Genomic DNA, 22,963 nt, shown 5'->3' with positions numbered 1-22,963 from the left:
TCTGATCGTCTTCACTTCGTTCCCAGCGGCCATCCCTCTGCTCCCTGACCCACATCCCGTGCCCTTTGGAAAGCAGCAGAGGAGAAATGAGCTCGTGAGACATGTCACCTCTAGAAATGCCAAGGTTCTTCCACGTGGGATTTAGAGCAGCAAAATATCTGTGTCCCAACACCATATGGCAGGCCCCAGGACCCCCATTTCTTTACTAACACTCTTCTCCATTTTAAGACTCATTCTCATCCCTGCTTTACTTTAAAATGCAGCTGTAATCACTAACTGACTCCAGATTGAGAGGCTGGCTTTGGAGTCGTGCAGTGTCATGGGTGAGGAGCAGTGACATTTCATCATTGTGCCTTCTGGGTTTATTTTATTAGCTGCAAGTGACAGCACAGAAAAAGGAATTATCTCTGAGCTGGTTTTAGCCTGTAACTGCCAGAGTCTCTCCAAACCCAGCTCTATTGAGCCTGTGGTTTGCTGCTGGATGACAGTGCATCGGAAGATACTAGCCCACACAGAGCCATGTCTTGTGCTCCATGCTTTGTTCCGGGCATATGCACATCCATGAGGTTCTTGGCTGGGGCTGGGGTGTGTTTCTGAGGTGAGAGAAGCTGTGATGCTGCTGCTGCTGCTCTGCTGCTGCTGCTGCTGCTGCTGTTCCTGGTCACAGCAGTGATCCCGTGCATGTGGTCCCGTGGGTCAGAGCCTGCAGTGAAGGGCCCAGTGAGCTGCTTTCCAGCTCTTGCACAAAGCTTGTTGAGTCCCTGCTGGAGGCTGAGGATGCTGTGGTTGTATTGGAAGGAGGTAGAGCCAGGAGTCAGCCTGAGCAGCAGGATTGTGCCTTGGGAGGCAGCTTTTGGAGGTTTGGGGAGCAGAGAGAGTACAGCAAGTGCCCACTACTCCCTTGAGACAGGCATCCTCCACAGACTTAGCATATTGCTGTTTTCTGGTTTAATTTTGATCTGCATGTTACAGGGCGGGCATGTCCGTATTTAATAAACTAATACTGCATTATGGATTATCTGTAGGTTAGAAATGGTATTGCCTTCCCCTATTAACTTCCCCTGCTTGATGAGTATGTCTCCCTCCTCAACCCACCACCCTCTATCTCAGCACTAAAAATCATTCCTTGCTTGAGAAATTGGCATTTTCAGTGATTTCTGTGATGTGTTGAGTAACGTGCTCTCCTTGCTGCACTCACCCCTGCCCATGTCCAGGGGCTGCCCAGTGCCAGGGGGCTGCCCATGCTGCCTGCGGGGCTGGGTGCCCTGGGGAGGTCTGTGCCTTCAGTGCAGATAGTGGCACAGAGAAGTTATGGACCCATTAATACTTTTCCAAGCTGAAGGGGAACCTTGGCCTTGTTTCCCAAGACTCTCAGAGCTGCTCTGTGCTTCTCCACCCCACAGCTCCGAAGCCAGCCTGGCTTTGGTGGGATTGGTGGCATCTTTCCCACAAGCACGTGACTATGGGTTGTGCATGGAGCCCCCACAGCCTGGGGGCTGGAGGAGCTGTTGGAACCTCTGACAGGACAGTTTGGGGTTGCTGCCTCAGCCATGGGTTGCTGCTTGCTCATGGTCACTCAGTGTGGCTGCCGAGGAGGAACAAGGTTGGGATCAGCCACTCTCCGGGTGCCAGAGTGTCCCAGGAGCAGCTGGGGCTGCTTGCACCAAGGCTTTGCACACCAGCACATCCTGGGCAAGGGCAGCAACAGCTCCTGTGCCCGAGGGGCGATGGAGGGGCAGGGGCACCCACGTGGCATTGGCTTGGGCTTCCAGCAGCCCTTTCCCACCCAGCTCTTGGAGGCATGCATGGCAGCGCCTGGCTGTCCCCAGCACCCACTGACACCTTCCTTCACCCTCTCTCTGTCCTCACAGCTCGCTGCCGGAAGAGAAAAGCAAAACAGGCTCTTCCTTCGAGAGCGGCCCAAAGCCGAGCGAGAAGCTGGATGCGGAACAAGCCGAGCTGGACACGGAGCAGAAGCGGAGCCGCGCCCGGGAGCGCCGACGAGAAGGACGCTCCAAGACGTTTGACTGGGCTGAGTTCCGCCCCATCCAGCAGGCCCTGGTGCAGGAGCGTGCCAACGCTGCAGACTCCTCCAGCAGCGGCTCGGCCGCCTTCCCCAGGGACGCCGGAGCCGCCGACGCCGACCCCGGGGAGCTGGAGCGGGAGCGCGCCCGGCGGCGCGAGGAGCGGCGCAAGCGCTTCGAGATGATCGATGCCGTGGACGGGGCAGGGTCAGAAGAGGCGCTGAGGATGGAGGTGGACAGGATCCTGCCTGTCCCTGGAGACATCAAACCACAGAACGTCCACGTGGAGATCGAGCAGCGCTGGCACCAGGTGGAGACCACCCCGCTGCGGGAGGAGAAGCAGATCCCCATCACGCCCCTGCACCTCGCCCACGCCGAGGAGCGGGAAGAGGGGCTGACCAAGCAGCACCTGACCACGCTGCTGGAGAAGGAGGTAAAGGGGTGTTTAGGATGCAGGCTGCCTGCCAGAATGGCCTTCAGGCCGCTGGGGTGACTGTAGGGAGCGTGATATAGGCTTAAAAATAGCTGTAAATATTCCTCCCTCATAACAGCAACTAGTAGGGTTGCTATAGGTTCCTTAGGGAGCTGGCATGGAGCAGATCCTGAATCCATTCCACCCCTGCCAGCAGCTTTCAAGTTTCCCACAGTTGCAGAAAGGGCTGTTCTTATGGCCTGGTAATTCCTTACCCCTCCCAGCCAACACAGCCTGATTTGTGGTGGTTGCAGCCAGCCTGTCTCTGACAAAATGGGTACAAATTCCAGCTCCTAATCCTCTGTGCCTCTGCACCTATAGAGACCAGTGTCTGCATTTATGAACTGCTGTGAGCTGAGCACACAGCACAAAAGTTCCCTTTTTGTGGAGCCTACATCAAATAGTCTTAAGATTTTTGGAAAAGAATGGAGGAGACTCAGCTCACTTGGAAGAGTTCTGTGCCTGGGATAACAAAGGTTGTTGTTAGCTGGGATTAAGGTGTATTAGTGGGAATGAAAGGGGTAACCTTTTCTTATGGAGTAACCAGGAATATCACTGAGTTGCACTGGGCTGGGATTTGCCAGGGTCGTGCCTGGCACAAGCTGGTGCCGTTCATCCTTTGCTGCAGTGAGCTTTACGAATTACAGTACTGCATAAATAAGTTCTTTCAGAGGGGAGGGATTTTCCTGGCAAAATGAAATCCAGGTCCCAGAGCAGAGCAGAGCAGCGGTGCCATCAAAAGCTCCGTTTATTCTGCTCTGTGTCCCCTCCGAGCCACTTGTTCCTTATGGCTGATCCCCTGCCCACTCCCTGGACGCTGTCTCTGTTCATGTCCCTCCAGCTGGAGCAGAAGCAGAAGGAGGCCCTGGAGCTCCTGGAGCAGAACCGGCACCTGCAGGATCAGCTGAAAGTGGCTCTGGGCCGGGAGCAGAGCGCCCGGGAGGGCTACGTGTTGCAGGTAGGAGAGCAGGAGGAGATGGAGATCCAGATCCATCTTCCCTGTGCACGAGGGATCCCTGGTGGGCTTCCATCTGCGGTGTTCATGGGGACGTCCTGGGTGACCACCACTGAGCACCCAGAGATTTGACCTTCTTGCAAATGTGGCTAATTCTGTAGCACTAGCAGAGTTATCTGCTTATGGAAACCTCTGATCTGGCATGGAGTAGAAGGTAGCATTACCTGTTAGCATTCCCAAGAGAAAACAAGCCAGAGCCAGACAGATGGGACTTCAGCAAAGTCCACCTCTGATCCATCCCATACTGTGTTTGCCTTTGCAACAGCTGTTTCCCCCTTTCTGTGCCCCAGATTCTCCCCTCACACAGGAGGGTGCCCACAAGGCTTTCCAAGTATCCTGTAGCCCACCAATTGTTCCTGGCTGGGGATTTTGTGTGCCCGTTACATGGGCAAACACAGGACACTCAGATGTATTTCCCAGGCACATTCCCTGCAGCCAGAGTGGGATTTGCCCTGGGATGACCTGTTATCTTGGATCACTTTGGTGGTTTCTGCTGTCACAAGATTCCTCAGCAAAGCCTTGAAATGAGTTTAGGAGGATCTGACAAAAGAAACAGGATGGTCTTTGGGAAAACCTTTCCTCCCCTCGTCCAAACAAAAGCTTTTTCCAGCCTTTCCTCTGGGAACATCCATGCCCAGGGGAAGTTGTGGCACCTGCAGGGCAGCTTCTGGCTGCTCTCAGGGGTCCATAGTCGTGTTCTCTGCAGGGACAGCATTTTGACTTGCTCAAATCTACTTGACCAAACTGGCTGTGGATCAAAGTGGCCGCGCGCTGCTGCACGCTGCGCTCCCGCGGCAGCAAAACCCAGTGTCGATGCCAAACCTTGCATCCTTATTTCTCACAGGAAAATTTTCCCTGAAGAAGTTGCACAGGCAGTGGAGCCAGCCCAGGGAGGGGGACATCTTGCCTTCCTTGCCCATGATCTCCCAGGAGGAGTAATTAATTCATTTCTGGAGTCTCCGAGCTGACAGTGCCTGCTTGGAGGAGTTCCATTTTCACTTGGCAGAGCTGGAGGAGTAACTAAGTCCCACTTCCCTGGGGCAGAGGCGTCTGACCTCCCTTTGCCTGGAGCCTGGAAAAATCAGGGACTGGGGATAAAAGCTGGATGCTGAATCCACCATCAGATTGAAGTTGGCCACAGTGCCTCGATACGAGGAGGGGTGGTGAGGGGGACAGCCTGCAGAGAGGCTGAGCTGCAGAGAGAAGTGACCCAAACTTTGACCTGGAAGTTAGAGAGGGTTTTTGGAAAGGTTGGAGGTTTTTGCCTGCTCCAATCTAATTGTTCTGGGGATTTCCCTTGTGTTTTCTGGGAACCAGAGGGATTAACGTCCTATTGTAGAAGGGAGTAACCCCTCCAAACCCTGCTGGGATGGAGATAATGGAGCCACTGGGGAAATTCTGCAGCCAAACATCACAGCATTTTTTTGGACAACCCCTCTGAATTTCATGCCCTCCCACCCCATCATGCCTGATTTTGGGGAATTTCCTGCATTGTCTCTTTAGGAGGGCTGATAGAGAAGCCTGACTGCTTCCAAGCCCATCCCTCCTGAGCTGCCTAGGAGGCACCAACCCCTCCTTGGCAGCCTGACCAGCCCCACAGGGATGGACCCCCAGGCGCTGCCTGTTCCGTGAGGCAGTGCTGAGCCACCCCTCCAATGCATGTGCCATGCACCGAAGCCTCTCTGGCCTCGTGTAACCCCTCTCTTGCTCTGAGCTTCCTCGGGGTGGGGCACCCTAACCTTGATCCCTACTGGGAGAAACACCAGGAGCTCCTGCTCCTGGAAAATGGGCTGGAGACATCCCCTGCTCTGGCCACTGTGGGTGGGAGGGGGCACGTACTAACCTGTCCCAGACGGATATTCTTGCATGTTTTTGGTGTAAAGCATGAAATTTAACTTAACATAACTGAGTGTCACATCTGTGGGCTTTCCTTAATCAGCAACCAGAGTACAGCAAGGCAGGCCAAATTCCTAAGCTTAACACTGTGCTTCTCTCACCTCTTCCTGTCTGTGTATTTTTCTTTTTTAAGATACATAATTTCTGTCGCCTTTTGCATGACGCTTTCTGTGAGTTTTCTCTTTGCATGCTCCATTGCTTTGGTTTGAATCTCACAAAGGTTGGTTTCTTTCATTTTTACATTCTCATCACACCTTTTCCTTCCCTCCATTTGTTGGGCTTTTCATTTTGTCCTTTGTTGGTTTATTTTATTTTGCAGGTAGAGAAATTAGATCCTCCCTAGCCCTAAGCTTTAGCTTAACAGCATCTCTCTGAAACCATGAGCAGCCACTCAGTCTTGTTTGGCAGGCACAGAAATGACATCTCCACCATGATGGCTGGCCCGTCGCCCCGTGTATGGGTGGGATGTGATGTCATTTGCTGTCACCTCACTTTCTGTTGTTGCTTTTGGTCGGTGGACTGTATTACCTGAACTGTGCACTTTTTGTTTCACAAACAAACAAGCAAACTTGCTAAAAAGAAGCAGTTCCTTTCTCCTCCACCTTGTTTCATCTCCTCATCCTCATCATCCTTGGCATTTTTCTTTTGTCTGTCTGTCTCCGTTTTGCTGGTGGTGTTTCTTTTTCATTGTTTTTTTATTCTGTTTGAGTTTGGGTTTTTTTTTTTTTTTCCATTTAGCCTGTTACTGTACAGCTGTTTTGATGTTGTGGTCAGTGTTTTCTGTTACTGGAAAGCAGTTGTCGCTCATTAAAAAAAAAAAATAAAAAAAGTTGGTCAAACAAACCAAATTGTGCCAAGAACAAATCATCCCAATTGGAGCAGTGGGTAGCAGCCAAGTCGCTGTGAGGAACTTTTCCACGGCCTGCCTGGCCAGAGGTGTGACACTCAGAAGGGAGAGCCAAGAGTGTTACTAATCTAGTATTTAATCAATTTTTTTAAGACCGAGGTGGCCGCCTCGCCATCAGGTGCCTGGCAGAGGCTTCACAAAGTCAACCAAGACCTCCAAAGCGAGCTGGAAGCCCAATGCCAGCGCCAAGAGGTGATCAATCAGCAGATTCAGTCGCTGAAGCGCAGCTACGCCGAGGCCAAGGACGTGATCCGGCACCACGAGGCCGAGATTCAGAGCCTGCAGGCGAGGCTCAGTAACGCGGCGGCCGAGCTCGCCATCAAGGAGCAGACCCTGGCCAAGCTCAAGAGCGACCTGAGGAGCGAGAAGGAGAAAGCCAAGGAGCAGCTGGAGGAGTGGCAGCACGGCGAGGCCGCGCTCAGCTCCCAGCTGAAGGCCAGCGAGCAGAAGCTGAAGAGCGCGGAGGCGCTGCTGCTGGAGAAGACGCAGGAGCTGCGGGACCTGGAGATGCAGCAGGCTCTGCAGAGGGACCACCAGAAGGAAGTGCAGCGGCTCCAGGACAGGATCGCAGATCTCAGCGGGCAGCTGAACGCCAGCGAGCAGGCGCGGGTCCTCATGGAGGAGAAGCTGCAGAAGAACTACGAGGCTTTGCTGGAGAGCTGCGAGAGGGAGAGGCAGGTTTTGATACGGAGCCTGAAGGAGGTGGAGGACAAGGCCAACGAGTATGAGAATCAGCTGCAGAACAGCGAGCAGCAAATGGAGATTCTGCAGAAGGAGAAGCTGAGCGCCAAGTTCGAAGGCAGCGAGCTTGTCCACCAGCTGGAGGAGCAGCTGGCCATGAAGGAGGCCAGCATCCAAAAACTTGCTGAGCACATCAAGGAGCTCGAAAGGGAGAGAGATCAGATCAAGTGCCGGTTCCACGAGCTCATGAATCAGGTGGCCGAGTCGGATAATGAAGTTGCAAAGCTACAAGCAAAGTTGAAAATGGAAGAGACCAACTACCACAATCTGGAGCAGTCGTTCGAGGAGGTGTCGGATCAGTTCCGGGGGGTGCAGGAGGTGCTGAAAGAGAAAGAAGAAGAGCTGAGACACGTTAAGGAAATGCACTTGAGAATTGTGGAGAAGAAAGATCAAGATCTCAGTGAGGCTTTGGTTAAAGTGGTTGCTTTAGATAGCAGTTTAGAGGAGACTAAAGTAAAGCTAAAGGCCAAGGAAGAGGCTTTAAAGAAATTAGCTAGTGTGGGCACAGGTCCATGTGCTGAGGAGGCAGAAGACCTTGGCCCCAGTCTTGAGGTGGATGAAAGTCATCCATCCCAACTGGGGCAAACTCAGGATGTCCTCCCAGCTATGACTTATGCACTGAAGGAGGAGGAGGAGGATGAGGTTCTTGAGACCAGTCAGAGGCAAGTGGAGGAATTTGGCTCCCCGTCTAAAGTTGTAGAGCTCCAGGACCAAGAGTTGGTTCAGAAAGCTTTAGCAAAGCCTGATGTAGGAATCATGGGGGCCAAGAGGCAAAGGATCCGTTTTTCAAGCATCCAGTGTCAAAAGTACATCCATCCAGATGGATCAGAGAAAAACTGGACAAGCAGTACCTCTTCAGACACAAGCCAGGACAGATCTCTGTCTGAAGAAAGCATGTCCTCAGAGCCAGCTCTGGGTTACCCCTCATCAGGGACCAGTGATTCTGAGACTTATCTCTCCATCATCCATTCCCTGGAAACCAAACTGTACATTACAGAGGAGAAGCTCAAAGATGTGACGATGAAGCTTGAAAGCCAGCACGGCCACAACCAGGAGACGCTCATCGCCCTGCACCATCAGTGGGCCAGCACGGAGTCCCAGCTGCGGGAACAGCTTCAGACCAGCTTGTCCCAAGTCAATGCTTTGATCTCACAGCTGGAGAGCGAGAGGCAGGAAAAGTTCAAGCTCATAGAAAGTCACGTCAGCGAGCTGGGAGGTTTCCAGATGAAAAACGATCAAGCGCTGACTTGCTTAGAGAAGTGCAGGGAGCAGCTAAGATCCTTGCCCAAATCAGACAAGGATAAAGAGGGTGATTTGTTCCTTGTTACTCTGTCTAGCATGGAAACAACTTTATCAAATGCAATCCAGGCCTTGAGTGGAGCGCCAGTCCAATCAGAGTATCAGCAGAGTGAAAGCCTCACCAGGGAGAGCCCCACTCCAGAAGGAGGGGATCTGGGAGAAGAGGAGCACATCTCCAAGGAGCAGCAAGCAGATGTGTTTGACACCAGCCAGCTGAGGTGGCTTTCTGAGAGGGTGGCATTTGAGGCCTCTCTCATCAACCAAATAGCAGAGTCTTTGAAAAATGCGAGCTCTGAGATAGCCCAGCTTCTGAGAGAGATCCAGGGAACGGCAGAGGTGGTTTTGTTGGAGCCAGCAAGTGTTTCTCATACAGCCAATGATTTGGCCAGCGTCCTGTCTAAAAAGCTGCTGCTGGAAGGGGAGTTTTGGAGCCAGGTGGAGGAGCTGAGAGCATATTTGAGCACTAGAGAAGGAGAAGCTGAGGGTAAAACAGAAACAAGTTTGGGCATTTCCCCATGTTTTCTCAGTGCTGTAGCAGATGCTACATTGATCAAGGCAGAACTTGGGTTTGTTGCAGAGAAAATGAGAGAATCTTTTCATCAGAGGTTAAAAGCAATTGAAGAAGAGCTCCATAATACCAAAACAGCTCTCCAGCAGCACAAATGCATGTTGGAGGAGATCATCAAAGCATACAGGACTCCTGAGTTTGACGGAGTTATGCACCAGATTTCTGAAGCACTTGAAATTCAAAAAGATGCTTTGGAAAGAACCCAAATCTCTTGGGATGGGAGCCGTGTCCAAATGGTGCCATGCCAGGAATTAGCCAAGGTGGAGGAGACTGGCAGTGCCCCAGACCGTAGTAGTGAAGCTCTTGTTTCCATTCAGGAAGATCTTGCCCAGCAGCTAAAGGACAAATCCAATGTTCTGAAGGAGATATCTGTTGCCTTACTCTCTCTGCCTCCCGAGGAGGCCATGAGAGACTGTCAGAAGCTCCTGAAGATGTCCCAGAGTCTTTCCTACCATTCGTGCATGGGAGACCTGGAGCGGTATTCGTCTCTGTTAGTCCACGATGCCATTGTACAGGCTCAGGTTTGTTACGCCGCTTGCAAAGTCCGGCTGGAGCACGAGAGGGAGATGAAGTCCTACAAGGAGTCCCTGCAGAGCATGGATGCCCTGTGCCAGGAGCGCGTGAAGACGGTGTCTCTGCTGCGCGACGAGTACGAGGAGCTGCTGAGGAAGCAGCAGGGCGAGTACAGCGAGGTGATCGCCGTGCTGGAGAGGGAGAACGCTGACCTCAAGGCAAAGGTGTCCCAGCTGGACAACCAGCGCAGGCTCCTGGAGGAGGAAGGGCACGAGCACAGCAAGAGCTTGAGCGAGCTGCAGGGGCGGTATGAGGAGGAGATCCGAAACGTCATCGAGCAGCTCAACAGGACCGAGGATGCCCTGAAGGCTGAGAGGGTGGAGGGGCTCAGCCAGCTGGACGCCGTTGTCCGCGACAAGCAGAACATGGAGCAGTATCACCTGGAGCAGATGCAAACGCTGGAGGAGAAGTTCCAGGCCAAGATCAAGGAGCTGCAGGTCATCCACGGCGAGGAGCTGCAGGCGCTGCAGGAGCACTACAGCCAGAACCTGCAGCGCCTGCAAGAGACCCTGGATGAGTACCAGAGGCAGCACCCGGAGGCGTCCCCCGCGGTGGCCGCAGGCTCTGGGGACACCTGGGTGGCCAGAGAGGGGGGTGGCGCCGGGCAGGACCCCGGCAGCGACCCCGACTCCATGCACGGCCTGAGGGAACGCATCCAGGAGCTGGAGGCCCAGATGAACGTCATGAGGGATGAGCTGGAGAACAAACATCTGGAGGGGAACGCTTCCACGTTGAGGGAAAAATACCAGAAAGACTTTGAAAACCTAAAGGTCTTGATATGTTTAACGCTTTCTGCCTTCTGCTGCTGACCGTGTGGGAGGGCACGTGCAGTCCCAGGGTTTTCAGCCATCCCCTGAAACAGCCAGCGTGCTGAAACAAGCCCCAGGGTATTAGCCAGGCCTCTGTAAAGCATGGTGTTTCCTACTTCTCCATGCTGGGGTATTCTAAATGCATTGCTCAGGGCTTGGGAAGGTGGATATCCAGAGGTGGTCTTTGTGTGGAGAGAGAGTTTCAAAGTAGCTCGATAACATCACACTCTCCTTCAACACGAAGACCTCAGTGTTTCTCCTGCATTTTACTTGTGACTTCCTTTTAAAAGCATTCCTCAGCTCTGTCTTTCGCAGTCTGATCAAATCTCCGGTCTGTCTCTGCTGCCTTCAAAAATGCAGGATGAAATGGAAACTTGATGCTCTCAAAATGTATGTTCCTAGGGAAAGTAGCTGCAAAGAGATGCCAAATTCTGTAGCAAAGCAGAGCTCCTCTGCAGGAGGCTGCGGGGACCATGCTGGTGTTGGACACAATAATTCTGTACACAACAAAGAGTGCACAGTTACAGAACATCCAGGTGAGGTGCAGAGAAACCCACTGGCAATGAAATGCCACCGTTCAAATTGCCCCAGCAGTCAGACTGGCTGTAAAACTGGTTTGAGATCATCCAGCATCTAAAAAAAATAGTGGGTTTGGTGGTTTGCTTTTCCTAGGAGAGCATTCCCAGTTCAGAAGTGAGTTTAGGGGTGTAGAGGACTCTGGCAGCACCAGGAGAGGCTGCCTGGTTGAACAGGAAGCCAAAAGGGCCACGATGCAGAGGCTGAGCCAGTGAGGCTCTCACAAACCAGTTGCTCTTAAGAATCAGCAAAAACGTGGGAGAGCTTGCTTCCAGCCTCAAGATCCAGCACACATTTGAGCTGGGGGTGAAGTGTGGCTCAGCTCCAGCCAAAAGCTGGTTTTAGCCTGGGGAGAGCACTAGTTTTGCTGAATCCCATTGGAGTTAAGCAGTGGTGGTCAGAAAGCCAACCAAGCAGTTGGAAACCTGCCCAAATAGAGGCTTGAATGTGCTTAATTCTTCTCTTAAGAACCTGATGGAGAATGTAATGTTAGTAGCACAAGCATAACTCTTCAACTTGGAGAAGAGAAGGCTCCAGGAACACTTTGGAGCCCTTTCCAGTGCTTAGAGGGGCTCCAAGAGAGCTGGAGGGGACTTTTGACAAAGGCATGAAGTGGCCGGACAAGGGGGAATGGCCTTTAGATGAAGAAAAAGTAGATTTAGATTTAATATTAGGAAGAAATTATTCCCTGTGAGGGTGGTGAGGCCCTGGCACAGGTGGCCCCAAGAAGCTGTGGCTGTCCCATCCCTGGAAGTGTCCAAGACCAGGTTCAAGACTTGGGGCAACCTGGGGTGGTGAAAGGTGTCCCTGCTTGTGGCAGGGGGTGGAACAGGATGTACTTTAAGGTCCCTTCCACCCCAAACCATTCTGTGATTATATGAGATTCTGATTTGTACGTATGGATTTATGGCAATGCATTTACAATACATTAAATAGTGAATTTACAGCCAGACCTATGGCAGAGTATGCACCTTTTTCTTCCAAATTTCGAGGTGTTTCAAGAGTTGGACTTGATGATCCTTGTGGATGCCTTCCAACTCAGCATATTCTATGATTCTGGGTGTAAAGAAGAATCCTGCAGGGCTGCTCTGTGCCACAGCCAAGTCCAGGCAGGTTCTGGCAGTGAGTTAGGAGTCTAAAAAAAAACAAATAAACAAACAAACAAGGCTGGGAAAGTGAAGAATGCCTCGGGATTAAAAACTAAATGGGAGGGAAAAAACCTACCAAGGCTAAAAATTGGGAATGAGGATTAGGTGTAGGTAACAGAGCATTAGCCAAAAAGGTGATGCTGAGGGATGTATGTTAGTGAGGGTCAGTGGTGTTGAACTGTCATGAGCACTTTTGCCACTAGGTGAGTGAATTTGTCCCCCTAAAATTTCCCATGGCATCCCAGAGGTGACAGTTCTCATTTTCCATGGAAAACACTGGTGTTAGTCAAGGGGAGCTCAGCTGAAATCAGGGAATAAAGCCAGCCTGTGTCATTAAGGGAAAAGCCCTGTACAGTGCTTGGCATCAGGTGTGTCCCAAGCTGCCTGATGGGGCTCAGCACCTTGTCCCCAGCGTGTGCCCCTTCTTCCCTCGTGGCTTGGGCCTGCCTGTGGCTTTGCTGGTCCTGTCCGTGTCCTGCAGCCGTGTGTCCATCCAGGATCCCAATGTGCTTAGGCTGGCAGCTGAGCTGGAAACAGAAGGACCAGGCAGGAGTTCAGGACCTCACCCCTTGTGAGTCCCAACTCCCCAAATTGCTCCTCCTGTGTCCTGGCTCGAGTTCTTTCCTAGTAATTCAATTAGCAAGAAATTTTCCCTGCAGCATTTGTAGCAATACTTGGTTGGGAGTTAAGATCCTGTTGCTGTCACGTCATCTTCCTTACGCCCAGAGACTGAAAAAAAAAACAGGCATTGAAAAGAGCAGAAGGGGCACAGAAGGGTTTTTTTTGATCTTTTTTTGACACACATTTGCATTCCCCAACAGGGTGTGCCCCTGTGTATCCTTTTCCCTGGAGCTGTCAGGGGTCAAGCGACTGCAGGACAAGCCCTGACCTTTGCAAGGTCCATCGTGCTCCTTGGCTGGGGGAGCAGAAGATCCCTGCTGGACCTGGGGAGCTGAGCTGTGGCTCCTGGTGGGCTCCCCACCACCGTGGCACGGGCCCTGTGCTCCTGGGCCAACCCTTTCCCCTCCTCCCTTTGCAGGCAACATGTGAGAGGGGCTTTGCAGCCATGGAGGAGACGCACCAGAAGAAGATCGAGGACCTGCAGCGGCAGCACCAGCGGGAGCTGGAGAAGCTGCGGGAGGAGAAGGATCGCCTGCTGGCAGAGGAAACGGCTGCCACCATCTCAGGTGCCAGGGAAACCCATGGTGGGGCAGCTCTGTGGTGGTGGGGACATGGGGATGGTGTTGGCTGCGTTGAGGAGCAGAGCAGGGGTGGGATGAGGGCTGGGTGGGCTGCACAGGAAGATGGGAACAGGCCTGTGAGAAAGATATTTTAGGTGGAGGTCTATCTCCTGATCATCCAGGTTTGATACCCATCTCCTGGTCTTTCTCCAGGCTTGGTACCCCTGTCTTTGGTTGTTACACATTCTGATCTGTTTTGCATTCCAACTCCGAAAGGCATTAGTCATTCCTGTGGTTAAATTAATGCCAATTCCACACTGAATTAATTCTTCAGTGCCCCAGGGAATGTTGAAACACTGAAGTTCAGGGGCTCTGCACTAGGAGTCCCACAGTCCAGGAAACAATGTGTGAAGGGGACAATCATTTGGACTCTTGAAAACCACGATTTGCAGAATCCCCTTTGCAGCTGGGGCACAGACTGAAGGGGCCATGAAGCAGTGGGAGATTTGCAGGGATGTTTTATTCCTTTAAGAAACGAACAAAAACTCAAAAGCCATCAGTGGGTGGAGGGTGCTGGGTGCTAACCCTGTGTGCCCCTCGCAGCCATCGAAGCCATGAAGAACGCGCACCGGGAGGAGCTGGAGCGGGAGCTGGAGAAGTCCCAGCGCTCCCAGATCAGCAGCGTCAACGCCGACATCGAGGCCCTCCGGAGGCAGTACCTGTAAGACCATCCCTGTCCTCTGCCACCATCTGCCAGGGAGATCGTGTGTGGGGGACCCTTCTCTGCCATGTGATTCTGGCCATGAGTTTGGGGTTGTTTCTGCATCCATCAGAGCCTCCTGGTTGCCCATGACCTTTCGGGCTCCAGGTCAATGTCCCCACATTACCCAAAATAGCTGCTTTATGGTCCCCAGAAGTAGCAGATGAGCAGCCAGTGCTGTTTTTCACACAGCTGCAGCAGCAAGGTCCTTCAGAAGGTGAGCAGGAAGCTCTGAGCTTTCCATGGCAAGGCTGTCCTCCCGTGGGAGCTGAGCAGGGCTGCCTGTCAGCTTTATCAACCTTGATACAGCTATATAAGTTGGGGAGGTGTGCAAATACACCTGGTCCTGAGTGCCCGCAGCAAACTTAGAATACTGGGATGGTTTGGGTTGGAAGGGACTTAAAGCTCATCTCATTCCAGCACCTTGCCATGGACAGGGACACCTTCCACTGTCCCAGGTTGCCCCAAGCCCCATCCAACCTGGCCTTGGATACTTTCAGAGGTGGGGCAGCCACAGCTGCTCTGGACAACCTCTGCTGGGGCCTCCCCACCCTCACAAGGAAGAACTTGGCTTTGGTAGATTTTGGTAGATCTCAGCTCAGTTTTTGGAAACCTGAGAAAGTTCTGCCACTTAATCTCTGAGAGAATGACCTCATGTACCCTTTGGTGCCCAAGCATGACTCTGCCAGGAGAGGGAAGAGTTTACTTGCTCTGGACTTGAGTTTTTCCCCAAAGGGAATATGCAATCCTCATCCTCGGTGCTTAGCTGCCTGTTGGGTTGTCCTGGGATGCTGAAGGAAGGATGGGGATGTGTGTGTGTGGAGAGGGCACTACCCCCCAGTGTGTTGTGCAGGGAGGAGCTGCAGTCGGTGCAGCGGGAGCTGGAGGTGCTGTCGGAGCAGTATTCCCAGAAGTGTTTGGAGAACGCGCACCTGGCGCAGGCGCTGGAGGCTGAGAGGCAGGCCCTCCGCCAGTGCCAGCGGGAGAACCAGGAGCTCAACGCCCACAACCAGGTGAGGATCCCCGCCCTGGTGACCCTGGGCTCCGTGCTGAGCTGCGGCCCTGCTCCCCCTTCCCACAACGGCTCCTCTGCTCTCCCCAGGAGCTGAATAACCGCCTGGCTGCGGAGATCACGCGACTGCGGACCCTGCTGACCGGGGAGGGCGGGGGAGAGGCTGCTGGGTCGCCTCTCACGCAGGGCAAGGACGCCTACGAGCTGGAGGTGAGCTCTGCAGAGAGGCACGTGGGTGGGCACAAGTGCTGTGTACCCCAGGAGCGTGTCACGCCCTTGGAGTGTGTCACAGCTGGGAGGTGTCACAGCCAGGAGGTGTTGCAGCCGTCTGTCCCCCAGTCGGCTCTCGTGCCTGGTCAGCACTGTTATCATGAGCTGCATCAGGCCAGGAGATTCTGGGGTCCTGATCTCCTCACCACGTTGAGCGAGGCACTTGCTCCTCCTTCTGCAGCCCCTGCTTGTCACTGAGATGCAATCCATGCAGAGCAGTGGGGACAGAAACTGGGGTGTGCAGGGAGCACATCAGCACTGCAAGCTTGGGCGAGTTCCCAAGAAAACCAGGAGTTTTCTTGTGAGAAGCAGAAGATGGGTGGCCTAGAGGCTTTGTGGTGCTGGCATGGGGCTGAGTCTCCAGCCCTTGGCTTGGCTGCTCTGGGTACAGCAGGTGTCACACTGTGTCTGCTCAGGTGCAAAGATGCTGGGTTTTGTTCCCACAGGTCCTGCTGCGGGTGAAAGAATCCGAAATCCAGTACCTGAAGCAGGAGATCAGCTCCCTCAAAGACGAGCTGCAGACAGCACTGAGGGTAATGCCAGGGGTGGTTCTGCAAATCCTCTTACTGTGCTCTGCTCCTGAATGTCTGTGCTTAGATTTCAGCCCATTTACACCTAGATTTGAAACCATATTTAATTTTTCCCGTGAATGTAATGCAATATCCATTTTGATGTCATCAGTAAAGCACTCCATGCATCAACTAAAGACTTACCCCTCAAAGGAGACAGTGTGAGAAAACATCCCTTTCAGCCTGATTTCCCCATTTACTGTCACATCAGATCAGATTTAACTGGCACAAACAATCAGTGTTAGAGATCTGCCCAGCCTCGCAGTGGTGGAACTGGTTTGCTCTGGACAAACCAAAGCCATTTCTGGGAATTCTGCTTGAATTCTGTGTCTTGGCTAAAATGAAAAGCCACTAAGAGCCCTGTAGCTGAGGGGCTGCAGGGACTGTGCTGGCCCTTGGCTCTCTGCTCTCTCTGCCTGTCTCCATTCCCTGTTGGAAGCAGCTTTCAGGGTGTGAGCTGCCCTGGCCAAGCCTCTCTCCCGCTGCCGGCTCTTCTTCCGTCGGCATTTGCCAAGCTCCTCTTGAGTGCATCCACAAACCCCTGGGCTCCAGCTGTCTGTCTGGCTCCATGGGGTTGTTCTTGTTCCCTTGCCAGGATAAGAAATACGCCAGCGACAAGTACAAAGACATCTACACGGAGCTGAGCATCGTGAAGGCCAAGGCAGACTGTGATATCAGCAGGTTGAAAGAGCAGCTGAAAGCAGCCACAGAAGCTCAGGGAGAGAAATCCCCTGTGAACACCACTGTATCGGGATATGGTCAGTCCTCCTCCAGCAGCTCTAAGCAGTCTTGGGTGTCCTGAGCTAACAGGGAATCCTGGAGTACAAATCCTTGTGCAGGAATGGGTCTGAGTGTAGAACTTGGCCTTCCAGGCCAAAGCTGATGGGCTTTGAAAGCCTTCTGGTGTTTTGCATCAGGAAAACATCGTGATGCAGGGATGCCCAAAAGCCCCCTCTGCCCTTGGGCTCACTGGGGCACTGTCCTGGGCTGGGAGGGCACAGCCTCAGCCCTGTCCTTGCAGGAAGGCAGTAGGCACCAGGCTAATCCCACTTCTTTTGCTTCTTCCCAGATATTATGAAATCAAAAAGCAACCCTGATTTCTTGAAGAAAGACAGATCCAGTGTTAGCCGGCAACTAAGGAATATCAGGTCAAAGGTGAGCTCAGATGTCCTGCCCAGTGGGATGGGAGCGAGGAATGCCCAGCATTTCTCTTTGATGGGGATCCCAAATGGGAAGAAATGGGCATGGGGAACAAAATTAAGAATTTCCCAGCCACTAGTGCTAGCCTGGATGGTTTTTTACTGCAAAAGGACTGACTGGGCAGCCAGGCAGGACCCACTCTAGACCTTGCTCAGATGGAGGCATGAAGCTGCTCCCTGGTTGGGAAAAAGGCTGACATTCTCCTTATTCCTTGGTCTTTCACAGGAGGACTATTCCAGTATCTGCTCCTTCTTTTCAGCTGAAATATAGGTGGAAATATACCCATCGTTCTAGTTTAGTGTTCATCACTGCAAGATTTTTTTGTCTTTATGTGTATCAGCAATGTCTGGGTCCTGGGCATATTTAACACACATTTTGCTTGTGTGTTAACATGGTGCAGATGGCCCTGTGCTTCTGTGGTCCTTCTGTGCTTGCTGTTGATCCCAAAGCCCAGTGATGCTGTGCCAAGCTCTCCTTGGCAGACAGTTCCATCATGTGGGACTGGGGATAAGGAAGGGCAAATAATGCTGATCAGGAGTCAGCATTAAACACAGGGCACTTGGGAGGAAGCTCAGCATGAGCAAACCTGCTTTGCCTCTCACCTGGTGTCTCTTGCTGATGTTTGAAGTGGTTGGGCCCTTGCAGGGCAGGCAGAATACTTTGAGCTTGGTGCCCAGGTGGGGAAACACTCGGAGCTCTGTGAGCAGCAGCTCCTCAGCTCAGGGCACCCGGTGAACAGAGAGGGACTTGGCACATTTTGGGGCAGCCCAGACCTGCTGGGCCACCCTGATGCTGGGTTTCCCTTCACCACTTCAACTCAGATCACTTTCTGTGTGGTGCCCATGTGTGTTGCTTGGTGGGGAAGGAGAGGAGAAGGAGCAGGGGCTGTGCCAGGGCATCGCTGCGGGACGGGGGGCTGGGGCTGCGCCAGCGCAAATTCACGTGGGATTTATGAGCTTCTTCTTTTGTGTTTTTTTTTTGTTCTTTTTTTTGTTTTATTTTGCTTTTTCCTTCAACAGTCCGTTATTGAGCAGGTCTCATGGGATAACTGAAATGAACCCGAGTCCAGGTTCCCTGCCACGTAGGTAAACACAGCGGCACCGCCCACGGCCCAACCTCTGCATGCACTGCTCACACCTCCCTGCCAAACTAGAGCCCTCCTCTCTTAATGACTGACTGACTGACTGACTGACTGACAGGTTTATTCACTGCTAATTCTTCTCCTGGGTGAGGGGGAAGGGGAGGGGAGAAGTCAGTGTACCCAGGATCTGTGTGGAACAAAGTCTCTCTGCCTCTTCCCTGGGGAATGTGGCTTTTTTGTCTTCCTGCTCTTCCCACCCTCACCAACACAGCTCATCATCACAGAGAGCATTTGGACATGGTGGGGCACGTTTTCTGTTTACTGTGTTGGGAGTGTGGGACACTGAGTGTGCATGCCTGAATGACTCTGCATGCCTCAGACTAAACTCCAGCACTGTCCAGGTCTCGTAGGAAAACACCTGTTTTACTGTTAGCCAGGTGCAGGAATAGTCTGGGATGCCTTTGAGTGTACTTCCTATAACAGCCTGGAGCACGGAAAATGGTCTCAGCCACCTCAGCTGCAGAGGGAATGTCCTGGACTGCTCTGATTTCCTTTACCCGCAGTTGCTGCTTTTTCAGGTTGATTCATGCCTGAGCAAGAGCCCTTCTCTTCCTTCTCTCCTGCTCTCCATCCCTGAGCCTCCAAGGCTTCCAAGCTCATCCACCAAAAGGAGGGAGCTGATAAGAAATGAGGCTGATTCTAATGAGCCAGATACCTCCTTTAACTGGAGCAATAGTGAATTTCCTGGCCCATGGCAAAGACTGAGGTGGGAGCACCTGCAGAGGCTGGTTAGGAGAAGGGAGCTCCCAGCACGGTGGGTGGAGAGCCCCAGGAAGTCTGTGGAAGATTCCTTTATCACAGATATCACCCTGCATTAGTCTCACTTCATCAGGCTCTCCTCATCAGCAACTGAAACGGTTGTGGGACTGCCTGGGGGCTGAATTTGCTGGAATTTGTGCCATCAGGCAGAACAGGCTGATGACTCCTGGTGTCTCTTTCCATCCACTGAGAAATCAGATGTGAGAACTGGAATGCATGAGCTGCTCCCATTTAAAGAGGCCCAAAGTAAACTTCCTTTAGGAAGTGTGTGCTCAGAGCCTCTCATCCCAGGAGACTCTGCTGCCCCTTGGAAAGAGAGCACTCAGCATTTGGAAATCCAGTCCAATTCAGTGCTTTCATTTCCATGCTGCCTGGCAAAGCCCTTCTGTGTTCGTGGGCCTGTGGGAGGAAAAACATTTCCAGAAATACAGTAACCATGGGAATCTGCACAGCCCTGGGGCAAGTTTATCATGGAGTCCTGCCTTGATAAATACATGGGAAGGAAAATGCAGCCCAAAAGTCCAACCTGCTGCTGTGGTAGAACAGTCCCACAGCCAGGGAAGGGAGGTGGCTGCCTGATAGTAAGATCATGGAATCACAGAATGGTTTGGGTTGGAAAGGATGAGAAGTCATCCAGTTCCAACCCCCTGTCATGGGCAGGGACACCTTCCACTATCCCAGCTTGCTCCAAGCCCTGTTCAGCCTGGCCTGGAACATTTCCAGGATCCAGGGGCAGCCACAGCTCCTCTGGGCACCCTGTGCCAGGGCATCACCACCCTCACAGGGAAGAATTTATTCCCTATATCCCATCCATCCCTGCCCTCTGGTAATGGAAAGCCGTCCCCTCTTGTCCTGTCACTCCAAGCTCTCTCCAAAGTCCCTCTCCAGCTCTCCTGGAGCCCCTCTGGGCTCTGGAAGGGGCCTTAAGGTTACCTTGAGCCTTCTCCAAACCAGACAATCCCAGTTCTCTCAGACTTTCCTATAGGAGCTGATTTCCATCCCTGCAGTCTGTGCCTTTGAAGGTGCCAGGGCTTGGTCTGTGCAGTGAATCATGTCCAGCTGCAGCATGAATTCCTTGCAAGTTGCAAGGACGGGGCTGGCAGGCAGAGCTGTGGGGCTGGGACAGGCAGTGGGGCACAGAGGGGCAGAGCCCTGGCTATGGGGCTGTTTTAGGGATGGGAGGTGGCTGTGCCTCCTCATCTACAGGGACAGCTCACCACCTAATGCTTTGCTCTCCCCAGTCTCTTGTGCCACAGGTTTGAGGCTGCAGGAAGGAGGGTGCTGCCATTGGATTGGTGCATCTCTGCAGGCTGGTTTCAATTTAAAGCTGTCCTACAGGAGTCAGGCAATTTGTTTCTGGGTTTCTGCCCCTCTCAGTACTGTGCTACTGAGTCCTCATGTGTAGCTGATGGATTTTACAATTCCACGTGCCAGGGGGCTGCTGGCCAGCTGAGAGTTGTGCCTTGAAATCTGGATGCTGCATCTGAATTGGATCAGCCATGAGCCACATTTAGGATGCTCTGTCTAACTGTGGGCTGTCCCAGGGTGGGGTGAGAGAAGGGATGGGATGGTCATTGGCAGCACACAGCAGTTTCCAGGGTTTCCTGAGCAAATCCTGCACGGAGTGTGGCCAGGACTGTCCCCATGGGTGCTGTATGGTGGGGCAGGCTGGGAAGGACCAGCCTGCAGGTCCAGCTCAGCATCCTGGGCCTTCAGCACAGCAGATCCCAGCTGGCCTGCCTGGAGCTCCCTTGCTGGAATTGCCCCATCCAGCAGTGCCCTGTGAGCCCGGGGGTGTCCTGGTTTAGGGCAAGTTTGGGAGAGAACCTCCAAAGAGATTCCTCTAGAAAGCAGATTCAAGCAGCCTCTCCCCCAGCCAGTTTGGGAAAATATTTCTGCATGCTTCTTCTTCCCCCCTTCACTCTCAGAACCAGTCTGTAAGGTGCAAAACTTATTTCTGGGCTAACCAGAGTGGGGATACAAGCACCATAAAGTCACCCCAGCACAGGGGTCATTCCCAAGTCAGCTAATCCTGCTTGCAGCATGATGTGCCTCTCATTGCTTCTGGTTCGTCGCCTGGTTCATCTGCAATCTCCCCCTGTCTCCAGGCAGTAGCTGCCCTCCATAACCGTGTGTTCTCCTCAGCATGTCCCACTAATCCTGGCCCAGGATCCCGCTCCTGCTGCCACGGCTGTGCCTGAGCGCCGCCCCTGCGCCAACTCCGCTCTCTGTCTTTTGTGTCTCGCAGAGTCTGAAGGAAGGCCTGACTGTGCAAGAACGCCTGAAGCTTTTTGAATCCAGGGACTTGAAGAAAGACTAGTTCTCCCCGCTCCGCTTGACCACGCGCACCTCCCAGCTTGAGGCAGCACAGCACCAGCACCGTTTGTCTCTGCTCCTTACGATGTCCTCGCTGTCGTTGTCCTGACGCCCCGACGGGACCTGGCGGTGCCCTCCCCTCGCCTCCCCAGCTCCTTTCCCTGCTTGTGAGATGCTCCAGAGACTCTGAGAGGGAGAGGAAGGGATTGGAGTGGGGTTTTCCCCCCCTCTCTTCGGCGCTTTGTAGGAGAATCCTTTCTTTACTGTAAACCATTACACTAAGTGTCAGTATTAAGGCTCAGCAGCCTGTTAATAAGCTATAGCTCTGTCGGGAAGAGCGAGCAGGGCCTGGGTGCTGTCAGCCAGACCGAGCTCTTACTGCTGTCTAGAGACCCCGTGCCCAGAGCACACAGGAGCCTGATCTAACCATTGATCTCCACTGCATTACTTGCACCTACAAGGGGGGAAAGCCGGGGGAAGCTGCCGGGGAGCTGAGCCGGCGCCCGCAGCCTGGAGGTACCACACTGACGTCTGGCTGGAGAAGGATGCAAGAAGTGATTCTCCTGCCCCGTGACTGTGCCGTGTCCTGAATGTAGGTGCCACCGAAGCCTGGCCAGCTTGGGTGGCTGCCCAGGTGGTTGTGGATGGGGAGCTGCAGCTACTGAAGAGCACCCTGGAGCCGGCGCCGTCGGCACGTCCTCGCTCCCGTCTGCCGGTGGCCGGAGTTGGTGTTCAGGGGCCAAGCTGTAAGATCACTTTCTTGCCTCTGTTAGATCAAGCCCAGCACTCTCTTTAATTTTTTTTTTTTTTTTTTTGCTGTTACTCCCTTCCTCTCATCGAATCCCGTGTATCCCAGGGTCTGTGCGCATGTGAAACTCCCTTTTCCTAGTCAAAGGAAAGTAGAGTAGAAAGTAGAGCCAATATTGACTGAAAATGCACAGTGCTCAATGCATATAATGCTCCTTTTTTACCAGCTTCTTGAATTCAACTCTTCTTGTCAGCAGGGCAGCTCCTATTTTAATTCTTTAATCTTTTCCTGAAATAAAGATCTCAAAACCAGTATGTGCTTCAGACCTTCTCAGTCCTAATAGCTTCTGTACTTAAAACATACAATTTAGCACCATGAGGCAGATAAATGCATACAAACCAAGGGATGAGGAGCTGGTAGCACTAGATGGTCACAGCCAGCTGAGCAGAGGCTGCCTAGGAGAAGCCTGTGCTGCTTTGCAGGTGTGGAGCTTCATTCCTGGATAAATCTCAAGATGCCACCTGGAAGGTCACCAGGGCTGAAGGAGATTCTGGCACATTGGCTTCCCAGCCTGGTTGGGTGCTGAGTGACCTCTTCAGGCTGGGATGTGGAAGATACCCTGGCCTTCAGCGGAGCAGAGCTTCCTCTTGTCCTTCAGGCACGCAGCCAAGGTTGAGCCAGCAGCTCCTGGTGCTTCCCTGCTGCTTTTGGGTGTGGTGCTTGGTACAGGTGCAGCTCTCAGAGCCCCATGGGGCTGGTGAAGGACCCCCAGTCCTGCCAGGCTGGACCACAGCAGTTGCCAGAGTCACCTTCATCCTCCTGGGAGCAGAATCTCTTTTTTCCAGCAGGACCCTCGGCAGGACACGGTGTCACTGGACTATGGTGGGAGTCAGGCTCTTGTCCAGCTTGTGTGGCCTTGCTTGGCACTGGTCCTGCCCAGAGGAGCCCCTTTGTCCCCAGGCAGGACGGCAGCACCTTG

The 22,963-nt window shown here is 53.0% G+C and overlaps 1 protein-coding gene across 9 annotated transcripts in view; it reads left to right on the top strand.

The window, feature by feature from the left end:
* Positions 1-22,295, top strand: part of MPRIP (myosin phosphatase Rho interacting protein) — a 72,518-nt gene extending 50,223 nt beyond the window's left edge. For 4 of the 9 annotated variants that reach the window (XM_058035757.1, XM_058035755.1, XM_058035752.1 and 1 more), the window contains 11 exons: positions 1,872-2,457; positions 3,338-3,454; positions 6,408-10,265; positions 13,068-13,215; positions 13,813-13,930; positions 14,823-14,982; positions 15,072-15,191; positions 15,698-15,784; positions 16,416-16,578; positions 16,890-16,975; positions 21,169-22,295. In XM_058035757.1, the coding sequence (XP_057891740.1) occupies positions 1,872-2,457; positions 3,338-3,454; positions 6,408-10,265; positions 13,068-13,215; positions 13,813-13,930; positions 14,823-14,982; positions 15,072-15,191; positions 15,698-15,784; positions 16,416-16,578; positions 16,890-16,975; positions 21,169-21,240 (5,515 nt within the window). In that variant the 3' untranslated portion in view covers positions 21,241-22,295. Of the gene's footprint in view, positions 1-1,871; positions 2,458-3,337; positions 3,455-6,407; positions 10,266-13,067; positions 13,216-13,812; positions 13,931-14,822; positions 14,983-15,071; positions 15,192-15,697; positions 15,785-16,415; positions 16,579-16,889; positions 16,976-18,039; positions 18,106-21,168 lie in introns of all 9 variants that reach the window. The other 5 variants (XM_058035753.1, XM_058035754.1, XM_058035759.1 and 2 more) reach the window with 5 other exon arrangements.
* The last annotated feature ends 668 nt before the right edge of the window (positions 22,296-22,963 follow it).

Source organism: Melospiza georgiana, chromosome 16, assembly GCF_028018845.1.
Source record: "Melospiza georgiana isolate bMelGeo1 chromosome 16, bMelGeo1.pri, whole genome shotgun sequence".
NCBI classification, from domain to species: Eukaryota; Metazoa; Chordata; class Aves; order Passeriformes; family Passerellidae; genus Melospiza; species Melospiza georgiana.
This window is presented reverse-complemented; position numbering and strand designations above follow the sequence as displayed.